The sequence below is a fragment of the Carassius auratus genome, chromosome 46, assembly GCF_003368295.1.
Source record: "Carassius auratus strain Wakin chromosome 46, ASM336829v1, whole genome shotgun sequence".
NCBI lineage: Eukaryota > Metazoa > Chordata > Actinopteri > Cypriniformes > Cyprinidae > Carassius > Carassius auratus.
The window spans coordinates 3873676-3887624 of NC_039288.1; the positions used below are offsets into that span (position 1 = coordinate 3873676).

Below are 13949 nucleotides of genomic sequence, written 5' to 3' on the forward strand. Positions count from 1 at the left end.
ACCGTCTATACCAGCAGAGAGTGAGGTGATAGGGTGCAGAACGGATGCTGCTAAAACTGGCACGGGACATAGGTAAGGAATGGCTATATATAGAGCCCTGAGTAGTTGGATTGAAACTGGATTGGAAAAATTCAAGACACTATTCTATATGAGATTTTTATACATTTTAAGATTTATTTGATCAAATGTTATGGAAAACAAAGTATATATTTTACTTGCATTTTATTTATCTTCTATGTACTTTATATAAGTTCTCTTAAATAGATGTAATGCTGACACAAAAATTGGGACATCTTTCTTGCAGCACTTTTTTATTAAATTAGAAGAATACTTACAAAGCATGTTTTGGAGAAGTCTGTAGTGTCTTCCCCAAGAAGGACAGCAAGACCACGTTGTTTCTTTGTTTCCTCCATAATTTCTAATCGTTTTGATTCTTTGCTGCTTTCATTTTCACCAGAAGGCATATTGGGTAGAAAATTGATCTTGATTAGTTTGAATAAATTATTTGCCGATAACTGAAAACACAAGAGAAAGACGCTCTAAATTGGCTCATTAATCACTAATTTGTTCAGTATATGGTCTAAAGCAAAACGAGGTGTTTCAAATCAGAATTAGTTTTTGGTCTTAAGAAAAAACAATGTCACTGCAAACATTGAAAAATTGTGTCTCTCTTGTTCTTAAAAAAAAAAAAAAAATTATAATAATAATGATAAATCCATCTAACCCGACAGAGGTGCACCACTAAAAGGCATCCCATACACAAATGGACTATGACGAAAAAAGGTATTCTGAAGAATGTTGGAAACCTATTGACTTCCACTGGTCACATTTATCAAAATCTCTTTATCTATGTTCCATAGAAGAAATGAAGCCATAAAGGTTTAAAACGACAAGTAAACGATGAATCTTCTTGTTTGCGCAAACTATCCTATAAACGTGGCTAGATTATCTAGACACAAACTCTTCGAACACAGACGCATCATCACACCTAAAGGATGCATTTCCTGCTGCTGTGACACGCTGGTAACCATGCCGACCACACAGATGGCCAAACCAATCTATTCCAATCAGAGCAGTGGCCTTTGCCACTCTTGCGAGGAATTATTAATAGCCGACAACCCCAGAGCCACATCAACCTCTCAGCAAAGCCATCATCAGCTGAGCTCTCATGATCATCCTGCTTGATGAAGCTCACATCTGTGAGACTCTCACTGGACGGCTGGGCGACTCTCCCAGCATCTGGAGGTCCTGCCTGAAAAGACCTCTAGATCTTGCAAACAACCTCTCTCATCCTTGTGAGTGTGTGTGATCGTTTTATGTATGTCTGAATGATGACATCTAGGAAAACCATGTGCCAGTTGATGTCACACCGTTATCTGCTGTGATAATGAGAATTTCATTGTTGCCGCTGGCTTCATATTTAATCTACATTTTATTTTTGGATGTTTTTTTCTGTCTTTAACATAGCTTCGTCTGAATATTGGATGAATGGATGGATATATAAATGGATTTCTGATCAATCATCTAATATTGTAATAATCAGTGTTATTTTAACCTGGAATGTATTTATAGTCATATTATTTAATGAATTTTAATGCAAAATAAATTCTAACATTTTATTTTAAATTCAGCATGAAGTGGAAGGTCTCCCTATTTCCTAAACACACATAACTGAGCTGATTGTGAATGAGACATGCATGTTTGCATTTTTGTTTTACCTGGGATTTTTTTCTTTCTTTCTTCTTCTTTCTTAAAATCAATTGCCTCCAATTATTTTTAATATCCTGTCTCTTCTTTAGATACTTCACAATAGGAAAGGAAAGATATGTCACTACTTCAGTCAAATCACAACTTTATTATCGGTTTAACTGCAATTTGACATGACAGCATTCAATTTAAAATAAAATGATTAAGGGTTATGGTCTCAATCTATTGGTTTAAGCACTGGTAATGTGCAGACTTTAACCACATAATTCAAATTAGAGGTGATATTTAAGCACCAGCCTTTGAAAAACCCATACTGGCTGACCACATCATGAATTTTGGACTGAATGCATCCTCCTGTTGTGGTCCCTCTTTGTCTATGTTGATTAGTCTTGAGAAAATGCTATATATTCAGGTCACGTGGCTATACAAATTTAAATATATAAATAGATATGACAAAGTTAATGTATGTTGGAGTACTAGAGCTGCTATTCACACTACTGCTGCAGAGCAAGTATGGACTCGCTGCTGTGATCGTGTAAGATATGCTGCTTCTGCTGTATGAATAGGCGTCCATGAAGCCCGTAGCAGATTGAGACAGGTGGAGCTGGGGGAGGTGGAGGGTTTCAAAAGAGCTCTGAACCAGCTTGCAGCAAACACTGAACCAGACTGTTTAAAACCAAGCAATCTAATTGGCTGCAGAATCACCAGAAGCCAATCAGCTTGTGCCAATACACACACACACACAACAAGATGTGACAAAAACACACACTGTCCAATTAGGATTCATTACAAGTGCCATGAGGGTTTATAATAGTAGGTGTAAGCCGTGAAAGCTAGCTATGTCCCCTGCATCAACTTATTTCATTTGAGGCAGTTGCTCTTTCATGTAGTTTGTCTTCATGCGAGGTTGATTTTTAATATTCCTCAAATACAGTACTGCAAACATTTTGAACTGTAATTATCTCAGTCTGTGAGAACAATTATGAACGTGATATAAAGATCTGTTGCCGTCTCACTGCTTGGGGAGAGAGTGAACAAGGAGCAAGTTGCCTTGGCAACCGAAAAGACTTGTATGCTTATTCAAAGCGGCAAATTAGATTTTTGTGGCCAACTGGGTTCGTTTGCACAGACTTCACCAGCTGATGAGCTTCTATTACTGCTTGTTCAATATCTTTTGAGATGTCAAAAGGAAATCCAATACAGAAGCCCTGTGACTTTGTGTGGACTCAATAGAGAAAGACAGGGGATGTTCTGTATTTGTAAAGCTTGATAATCTTGTATCTGCTTTTGTCTGTTCACAGAGCCTGATGGATTGAACAATAAGAGCAGAAGCCATAATGGTGTCCACACAAAGGAGCGTGCAATAATTCACATGATCTTGGAATCCTGTCAGTTCATTGGTATAAAAATGAAGCCTGCTATGTTTTAGATTATATATTTTGTCTGTTTGCATTGAACTCATGATAAATTGCTCAATTATGCTTGATTTGTGCTAAGTGACATCATGTGTTCTTGTGTCAGGCATGGAAACTTGAATCCATTTAATGTTTTCAAAGGTCATAATCTGATTAATCATCTTCAGAATTTGACTGACACTCTATATAAGGATGGAGACTTGTTTCTGAAATTTAATCTGACACATTTCATTTGGAAATGTCCTCTAGACTGCATTTGCCATGCAATTATGCTTTTTACAGACGCTTCAATGCCTTTCTTTTGTTTGGTATCTTTTCAGCTATACATACTCTCTGATCCTACAGGAGAATTAAACAATATTTCTGCTTATAATTCAGATTTTATTTTTATTTATTTTTTTATGTATTTTAGGAGTTGTAATGCAGAATGTTCACACTGCTCTTTTTCTATTATTTGTTATTATTATTTTTATCAAACACACACACACACACACACACATTCTTTATTTTGGAACAAGTTAAAATAAATAATGAGAAATTTAATTTATTAACTACTCCTTAGTTTTTAGGTTTTTAATTATAGCTATTATAACCATTTTTCATATTAATGGTAGCACAACTATTATTATTTTATAGTTTGTACTTTTCTAAAAGAATAACTTTTTTTACGTGTCGAATGATCATTTGTGTTTGCATGCATTTGTCCCTCAGCTGTAATTTTGTTTATTTTTGTCTGGGGGGTTATTTCTTAAAGAGACAGACGAAGCTGGGAAAGTGTGGAGTGTAGACAGCAACAAAATGTTGTATTATATGTTTGTTTTTGTTTTTTAATTATTATAAAGTATATTTAACCTTGTCACACAGTTGCAAAATAATAAAATTACTTCAATAAAAATATATATTAAAAGAAGCTGATCTTGTGATGGCTCTGATTTATAATTTGTCGCCATCTTGTGGCGTAACATAATTTGGACCCTATCAGGAAAGGTGAAGAGCTTAATAAAGATACAAATAATGCGACAAAAGCAACTAGATTTAAACTACAGAATTTGAGAGAAGTAGCACTAAACCCGATGGTCGCTCCCCATGAACACAGAATGCAACACTTAATATATTCTGAAAGGAAACATGAATATGTGGATGCACTTCATGTGTTACCTGTTACTATTATTATTATTATTATTATTATTATTATTAAAACTATTAATATTGTAGTGGTATAGACACAAGGTCATCCACTAATGACGGGCCACAGGGGACATATTTGTTACATTTCACTCATCAGTGTCACCTTGGTTCATCTCTGTTGTTGCTTGGCAACCGTTTCATCCTGCATTTGAAGCAAACATCAAAGACTCCATGATTTAAAATCATCCAATTGCACAATGGGATAATTTGAGAGTAAATATCATGTGATAGCCTTTCTTTATTCCAGTTCATTATCGCAACTAATCAATCATAATCATATTCAGATGATCCTTCCAATAGCCAGGATGATTTGCCCTTTCAAAAGTGTCCCAGGGTCACCATAGATGCCATGGATGGAACACTTATATATTTAATTTATTTATTTATTTATTTACTTGAAGACCCCTGAGGTTTAAAGTAAATAGTTTCAATAATTGTGTTGTCTGATTTCAGTTAATGGTCATACATTTGATTCTCTTTTACTCTCTTTTGACAAGTTGTGTCAGAAGTAATCAAAAGGTAATCAAAAATTTAGTCTGAATACATTAACTATAATGAGTAGGCCTAATCTTTATTATATTATTGACTACAATTTTAGACTTTTAACATTTCATTTTCTTTCAGTAACAGATTATAATTTGTAAGTAATCTACCCAGCACTGAGAATATAGCACAAGCTTTTCATCTTGAAAAAAAATAAATAAATAAATAAAACAAATTAAATATAATCATTGAGCAGACAGAGAAGCTTCTAAAACCTTCTAATGTACCTCTGAACGTACGAACATTGAGCAAATTGTGCAGGCCTATAATTATCACAATCTTGAGAGTTTAACACATTATTTTGTGTCAAGATGCACACGAGTAATGTTATTTTCTAAATCACATTTATAAAAGATACTTAAATGTCCTAATTGAGCTATGGCCTAATCCTGATTTAACCTAAACCAAGTCACTGTCTGATGTTTTTAAATTTGAAAGCCCATGTTTCCAATTTTATTTATACAACTCTAAAATTCTATACAATTCAATTCTACAATTCTATGAAAAATGGTTGTCTTTTATATTGTATTCTAGAGGGCGCGACACTGAGGTGCTGTTCTCCTCGCGTCCGGTGGGTGGCGGTAAGTCTGCTCTTACACATCTACAAACAGCAGCAAAGAAGAAGACGACGAAGCGCTTTTGTTTACTTTTGTTGTCATCTAAGAACTTCGTTTTTTTAAATTATTATTTCAAGAATCATTTATTACACTTTAATCGCGACAGGAGCTGTTGTAAGGCTGAGAGAGCGGGTTGTGTTCATCTGTTACTGAGAGCAGCCGATAATAGTTGATAAGCAGATAATAATTGATGGCCGAGGGAAGCAGCAATCTGAGCAGTGCTCCTCCAGGAGACCCGCAGCTCATCGAGCTCATAGTGCAGCACCTGAAGAACAGAGGCCTGTTTGATGAGTTCAGACGAGACTGTCTGGCAGACGTGGACACGAAGGTGAGATCTAGATGTGCATATGAACAGTCAGGGCTGTGTATCAAAACCTGGTGAGCTGCCCACATAGACAGCATTTGTGTCCATCACAACAGTGGAACACGCCCAGATTTACCTGTCTGGACATTTAGGCAACTCACTCGCTTTTGAAACACTGTCTTTTTCTATCTATCTATCTATCTATCTATCTATCTATCTATCTATCTATCTATCTATCTATCTATCTATCTGTCTTTCTGTCTGTGTCTGTCTGTCTATCTATCTATCTACTATCTGTCTATCTTTTTATGTCTCTTATATGTTGTTTTGTCCGTCTGTCATCCATCCATCTTGTTTAAACTGACGTGAATTCATATTTTGTCTCTAGCCTGCTTATCAAAATCTACGACAGAAGGTGGACAACTTTGTGTCCAATCATCTCAGTACTCAAGAATGGAATCCGTCCATCAACAAGAACCAAGTGAGGAATGTCTTGAGACAAAGCGTGGTTCAGTATGTATCAACTCCGTGGACTCTTATTGTGTTTGTATCCTTGTGTTGTGCAGTGTTGTACTCTCAGTTTTGTTTTAAATGTGTTGTGAGAAATATGTGATGTTTTAGAGAGCTCATGTTAAAGGAAAGGTGGCTGATGCATCACTCGAGTGTATTAAATAAAATAATTTAGTTTCCACTTTTGTTGAAAACACTTGCTCTTCTTCACAGGTCAGGGATGTTGGAATCAGGAGTGGACCGTATCATTACTCAGGTGGTGGATCCTAAACTGAACCATATCTTCAGGCCACACATCGAGGACGCCATTCATGATTTCCTAGCCACAGAGAAGAAAGAAGAGGGCGTACCGAATTCAGCCCCTGATGCTGAACAACAGGAAACATCAAGCAACACTGCAGCCAAAACACAATGAGGTGTTTCCAGTACCTGGGAAATGACAAAGTGTTACATGTGCAGGAAAAACACTTTTTTTTTTTCTTCTAAGTTTTTACATGTTGCACTCAACCATAACTTTTAATATTAGGGGTGGAGCTATTTTTTGTTTGATTCCACTTAGAAGTATCTTATTCCAACATTTCTCAGCATACACTTATCGTTAAGTGTCAATATCGAACCCTAAAGGCCTGTCACACCAAGAACGATAACTATAAAAATAACGATATTAGCATCCACACCAGCGAACGATATTGTCTGTGTATTCTAAGCGGACGCAGGTCTGCTGCTTTAAATTCTCGAGCTCATTACAGCAGGATTGATTCTGATTGGTTGGCAATGTTTTTATTGTTCATCAGAAAAAAAATCGTTCTGACAGTGATTCCAACGATATCGTTTCTCTGTGCCTTTATCGTTATCGTTGTGGTGTGGACTCCGCTATTCTTTAATATTGAGAACGATTTTTAGAACTACATCTTTATCGATATCTTTATAGTTATCGTGCTTGATGTGAATGGGCCTTTATATTGAAAGTGATGCGAGTGCAACATGTAAAAACGTATTGTATATATTATTATAAAAGTAATTTGTTTTTCCTGCACATGTAACACTTTGTCATTTTCCAGTTACTGTACAGAGACACTTTTTTTTTTTTTGCTGACACATGAAGATCACCAAAAGTTGTGCTTCTGTGCTTGGCTAGACTGGATGAAGAATAGCTGAGCACTGGAATATTGGAAGTTTGCACTAATTTAAAGTGGTTGGATAGAATTTTTTAGAATTTTTTTTACAGTATGTGTGTGTTTAGCATGTTACAAAACAGCAGGTTGTCCATTCCCAAGCCTCTATAGTCTGGTTTAATTCTTTCAGCACTAAAAACCAAACAAAGCTGATTTATCCAAATTAAAATAAATGCATCTCAAAATGACATTGATAAAAAGTACATAATTCTTATTTGGACTGAATGCAGACTGAAATTAACCTTTTTATGCAACTGGTTTTATGAAATGCTTCTTGTTTTTTTCTGGTGGTATTCTAATGAGACTTATAGCAATGTTTGTACAATAAATGTAACTTTTTAACAAAAGCCAAGTTGGTTGTATCATTTCTGCTATTGTAAAGGTTATTGCAAGAGATAACGGTTTGTTGTGAGGAAACGTGCTACATAATGACATACGCCTGGACTCCTTTTAGCAATGGCATTTCTGACAGGAGGTGATCACCAGAGTTTTTATGATTCCACCTGGACATTAAGTAGAGAGCGCGAGTACCCTCAAAAGTTCACCATGTTCCCTACCACGCAGACACAGTGTTATGTGATTGAAACCATTTGGGGCTAAAAGCTTATCGAACACAAGGCTGCATTTAAATCTCCAGCATCCTCGTGGCATGGATTTCCAGAAAAGAACATTTTATTAACAGAAGAGCCTCTGGAGAGGTGTCATGTCCCGGCTTGGGACAAAGGGCGACTGCTCCAGCTTGTTTCTGTCTTTCAGCACCTCTGCTCTGAGAATGTTCTGAACAGTCAGATGCTCGGTCGGATTGCTGAAGAACTTTGGTCACGTGTTTTTGACATTCGCTGCTTGTTGCAGTCAAGCTGGTGGATCCATATTCATATTCTGCAGCTGCAGAAATTCAAATCTAGATATGATTCTGTTGTAAATATGTTCATAATGGGATGCACAATAATACATTGTTGGTAATGTCACATCCACAGACTCTGGATTCTCATTTGCTGTGTTCTCCATGATAGCCCAGGTGCAAGCTCATATTTCCAGCGCCGGTCTTGGCAGTGTCACTGCCGATTCTGTCCTGAACCCAGCGTCCACTCATGCCTATTAAGATGCTTTGCTTGTAGTTCCTCCCCATCTGATGAAAACTGATCCTGCTCTCATTTGAAAGCCACATTGGGAATTGAGGGACTCTTTGGAGCTGTCAGCAAGCTCCGAGTGGAGCATGCCATCCTTCCAAACCCATGTGTTCACCTTTACGTTTTTGAGAAGTGTAAGATTAAGGCCGGTAGGAGGTGTGGTTTTACTGTGTTTGATGATGTTAATCAATGAGCTAGTTTACAGAAAAATTAAAAATCATTATTTATTTGCCTTTTTGTTTCTGTGGAGCATGAAAGGTGAATTTCTGAAGCTCATTCTGGCTCATTCAATGAAAGTGAGTGGAGTCTGGGGCTGTCAAGTTCCAAAATGGAAGAAAATACCATTAAAGTAGCTCATGTACTCACATCTTACGAAGTCACGCAGTATTTTAATGTGATTGCATTTATTCACTGAAAATCATCCCCTCCGAAGCTGTGGACTGCAACAATGGAACACTGACAACATCTCGGATGCAAAACACCATTTGTTCTCGCTTGCTTCATAGCCAAAATGTTTATATTTGGTTTGAAATCTGTGACATAAGCTACCTAAATTTGATTGTCTCACAACTCTACTGTGTAGCGTTTTGAGACAAACAAAAAAGAGATTCCAGAATATTCTATTAGGAAAAAAGGTCAAATGGGTCTGGAAAAACAGGACGGTGAGTAAATGGTGACAAAATTCTCTTTTTGCGTTAAGTATTTCCTTAATTTTTAATTCGTTTTAGAGGCTTTAGAGCAGGGGTGTTCAGACTCGGTCCTGGAGAGCCACTGTCCTGCAGAGTTTAGCTCCAACCCTAATTAAACACACGTGAACCAGGTAACCAAGGTCTAACTAGGCATACTAGAAACTTCTGGTTGGAGCAAAATTCTGCAGGACAGAGTCCGGACACCCTTGTTTTAGAGTAATATCACTGGTTTTAGAGTAACGTCAGATATTATTTTATTAATAAACCCCACTTAAAAATGCGTAATTCTATTAGTTTATCATTTTACCCTTTCTATTGTACACCTAATTGTACGAGGGGTCATAAGGACGAATTTTGAAGATCCAGCTATGTTAGCAGCTCTTGTGTTATTCCAAGAATTATGTGTAGATTAATGTGCAGATGAATTGCGGTGTCCGATTTCATCCCCCATCAGCTCTCAAAGTGTCGAAAGAAGTTGTCCAATGTTGGAAACAAGTGACACAGCACTTTTGGCCTCCGATATGCAGCAATTAAATCCCGCTGCCCTTGGAGAGGGTCGGTAATGTGGTGTGAAATTGTATGTTTAGGGCATCGGTTAGGGGGACGTCTCAGCTGACATTGCATTTGTCTTCTGGACATTATAAATCACCAGAGTAATTACCGAGTGGGGACGGGAGGGAGAAAATCCAACCGCCCATCCACCCCCAACCTCTCCCGAAACACAGCTGCTGGTCGCTCTCGAGTTAGCCTTCCAAAGTTCAAGCCACAACAATGAAATCCCCATTCCTCAAAAAACCCTGCTGCATCTGTTGAGTTTAATTGCTCTTCAAATTTTCTCACCCCATGGTGGAGGAGATTCATTACAGTGGCAAACTGGATCAGCCCCATTCTAGCTTTTTCTGCCCAGATGTTGAGAAAGCCCGAGTGAATTGTCCCACTGAACAGAAAAGGTCATTTCCAAAGCAGCTATTTGTAGGAACAGAGAAACGCAGGAGTCAAATGTAGCTGAAGGTTGTCACCGTGGCCTAAATGGTTTCCCAGGATGCTTCATTGTATAACATGTTAGAGTAACTGTACTCTGATTACACAGATGTCTGGAAATCCCGATTCTGATCAGTCAACCATGACATAAGGGAGCAAGAATGCGGTTTCAATATTCAGACCAGCAACGTGATTGCAGATATCTGCACTCTTGAGGCTTGAAAATGTAGAACATGGCACTAGCAATGGCAAAATGCAACAGCTCAGGAAAGAGGCAACTCAAACTTTACAGACACAATATTTTTTGTATATTTTTCTGCAACCAATGAAAATAGTTCTAAAAGGAAACAGTCAACCATTAAGTCTTCTTGCAACACACAGAGGCAAGACTTTGTTCCTGAAGGAATCAATGTTTGGTTGAGTGAATGATTCAGTGACTCACTTATGAAGATAGCTGTTTGAATATTTCTTGAATTGTCAGTGAATGCAGTTTGTGTTCCCTGTCATTGTTCCCCTTGGCTTGCTTAGCTGGGGTCCAAAATACACTTAATGTTCAGTAATATCCTCGATTTTAAAACATTGACACTGTTGAGTGAAAAAAAAAAAAACGAAATCGAGCTGAATATTGATATTATTGTCTTCCGTAGATCTTTTTTATAACTGAATCCAATTCATTCATCATTTATGCATTTTGCAGCTTTGATAGTGTTATTAAACTGAAATGAATCATCATTGAACACTTTTGTCTTTAGTAGAGCTGCTTATAGCGGAATTGAACTTTTTCATTATGAATGAACTTTACAGTTATTGAACTGAAGCAATGAGCTTGATAATGACTCTATTGTCTCGCTACAGCTGCTTTACAGCAGAATTTGCCTCATTTTTGAAATTTGCATTATTTATTCTGTTACTTTTCAGTTTAATACTGTAAAGCTGCTTTGGAACAATCTCTATTGTGAAGCATTGTTAAAATAAAGGTGACTTCACTGAATTAATCTTTTTTTTTTTTTTTTTAAATAAACAGTTGAGTGAATGATAACTCACTTGTCTGCTGTCGTGCAACAATGTAGCCTACAAAATGAGACATGGCAAAATCCCTTCAAATCATACACAGACTGAAAAAAAAAATGTATCCAGTTGAGTATTGACCTCTTCTAGGGTTTAATATATCTTTTATATATATATATATATATTATATATATATATATTAAACCCCATGTATGCCAGATACTGGCCAAAGTTCTCATTATTTACCATGACTATCCATACTAACATATTAACAGGCTTTTCAGACACCCATTATCAATCATGACTTTTTATCATTTTTAAATGCCTTTTCAGTTGAGAAGAAAATATCTAATTAATTTTATTATAAATAAAATTTTTAAATGCCATATACATTTCCAATACTTCAGATATTTTAATTACTACACCATAAAAACATTTACAAACCATATATAACTATGTTTAACCCCTTTTTTAATTATTATTTATTATTTATTATTTATTATTATTATTATTATTATTATTATTATTATTATTATTATTATTATTATTATTATTATTATTATTATTATTATTTTGACTTTTGGAATGTTGGGAAAGTCTTGTGCTACTGAACATTCTGTGCACACCCAGATATGTGTGTACAGTATGTACACACACACACACACACACACAAGTATGCTAAACACACAAATGCCTACTCACAGCCTTGACCCACTTCTTCCTGGAACATACTCCATTATGTTTATGTTTTGAGAATAACGATCATCATACCTTATACTGTAATTTTTGTACAATATACAAGCTCATGGCAGCGAAGTGACATTTAAATTGCGTGACCAACAGAATACTTCGTGTCATCTCTAAGTGTATGTGTGTACATGCACATGGTGTTTTGCATTCCTACCTAACACCTGGAAGTAAGAAAGTCTTTTCCATACAGAAAAATTTTAAATATGGTAATAATTATATCCAGTTGAACCATACCTCATTCAGCGAAAGCTCTTAAATGTCTTATCAAACCACAATTCTTCCCCTTTCAACATAATCATGCTGACATACAGTAGTTTACTTGTGTGCAATGGTCCTCAAGCCCCTGCACATGATGTACGTGCTGCATGTTGGCCACAGCTGCTCTGGTCATAACATAGTAGAGTACAAGAGTTCATGGGTACATGTATTTGTAAGAATGTGTTTGTGGGACAGGGGTCAACTTGCAATCAACAGTGAGGTTAACTGAGGTTAATGCCAACAAGTTGTGTAAATCTACTCAAAACGGTGTGTAGGCAACAGATCAGACACTCAGCCGCTCAAACAAGGAGCATAAACACAACTTCCCCCCACAATGTCACCTGACAGGGGAGCATAGACCAGGGATGTCAAATCCTGCTCATGGAGGGCAAATGCCCTGCAGAGTGTAGCTCCAACCAGTTCCAACACACTTGCTCGGAAGCTTCTAGTGAGTCTGAAGACATCGGTTCAGGTGTGTTTAAATAGGGTTGGGGCTAAACTCTGCAGGACAGTGGCCCTCCATGAACAGGTTTGGAAACCACCAGCATAGACAGAGATATGTAACTAAACCAATTTGGCATTTTGGCATTCAGTCCCATGGTGCACTACTCCTACTGACCTTGGCCTATGTTTTGTTCATGAGCCTAGCAGCATGAGCAAGTTTTATAAATATTTACTTCCAAATCCATGACTTTTTTGCTCCATGGAAAATAAAGATTTTTTTTTATTTATATATTGAATCAATGTACACTCTTTTAACCCATAGTTCACCCACAAATGAAAATTCTAAAAATATTTTAGAGAATATTGTAATTCATTACATTTTTGGGTGAACTATCCCTTTAAATTTCGAACGTACCCCACACACTTCAACAGCTCCTGAAAATTGGGGAAAAAATGTAACTTTCACTTTTTTGCATCAAAGTAAATAGTTTTAAAGTCACTTTAGAATTAGAATGATTATTAACTTTAGTTATCATCCTCCTTATGAAATGCTCATTTTCACTCAATATCCTGTTAATCTTGAGTACCTATAGAGTAGTACTGCAGCCTTCATATCTCCAAAAAGTCTTTAGTTTTATTATATTTATAAGAGAAAGATAGTCTGTGCCGATTTTTTTTCGGAAAAACACGAGCCGCTGGAGGCGTGACGTGTGGGCGGAGCTAAAGAATCACGAGCGTGAGAAGGCTTTTGCGTTGAGAGCATTTGGAAGTTGTGACATTACCGTGAGGGAAAAACCATCATCCAAAACAAACCATGGCTAACAGTCAGATTCAGCCGTTTATTTATGATCCAGAATCAGATCCCGAGGCTGAAACTGAACAAGAGCAGCAGCAACAACTACAGCAGGACGTCTCTATGTGGTATGTATTGAAACTGTATATATTTGCTTAGCGGTTTTGGAAAATGACTAAGTTCCACTTTATGTCGTCTTTTTTTTTTTTCTTTAAAGGTGTACAAGAGGTTTACTTGATGTGCTTACGCGCCAATAGCTAAGTTAAAAACACAGAGATATTTGAAGCAGTTTTACTCACCGCCTGCGGTTCCAACACACGATCGTGACCCTTTTTTGTTGGGACTGCATTATCCTTAAGAAATAAACGATGTGCAAATCCGGCGTCAAACTGGGCCTTGTTTCTAAAACAAGCATCTTCGAAATGCAGGGAACAAAC

At 36.8% G+C, this 13949-nt stretch overlaps 1 protein-coding gene across 1 annotated transcript; it reads left to right on the forward strand.

Annotated features, from left to right (window-relative positions):
- The first annotated feature begins 5451 nt into the window (after positions 1–5451).
- On the forward strand, positions 5452–7806 carry LOC113063882 (biorientation of chromosomes in cell division protein 1-like). The gene is made up of 3 exons (XM_026234289.1): positions 5452–5798; positions 6163–6287; positions 6498–7806. The coding sequence occupies exons 1-3, from the start codon at positions 5661–5663 to the stop codon at positions 6697–6699; spliced, it is 465 nt and encodes a 154-aa protein (XP_026090074.1). The 5' UTR covers positions 5452–5660; the 3' UTR covers positions 6700–7806.
- The last annotated feature ends 6143 nt before the right edge of the window (positions 7807–13949 follow it).

Coding starts and splice junctions, on each gene's coding strand:
- LOC113063882 (XM_026234289.1), top strand. CDS start 5,661: ATGGCCGAGGGAAGCAGCAATCTGAGCAGTGCTCCTCCAGGAGACCCG. Junction 5,799..6,162: donor TGGCAGACGTGGACACGAAG/GTGAGATCTAGA, acceptor TTTTGTCTCTAG/CCTGCTTATCAAAATCTACG. Junction 6,288..6,497: donor TTGAGACAAAGCGTGGTTCA/GTATGTATCAAC, acceptor TCTTCTTCACAG/GTCAGGGATGTTGGAATCAG.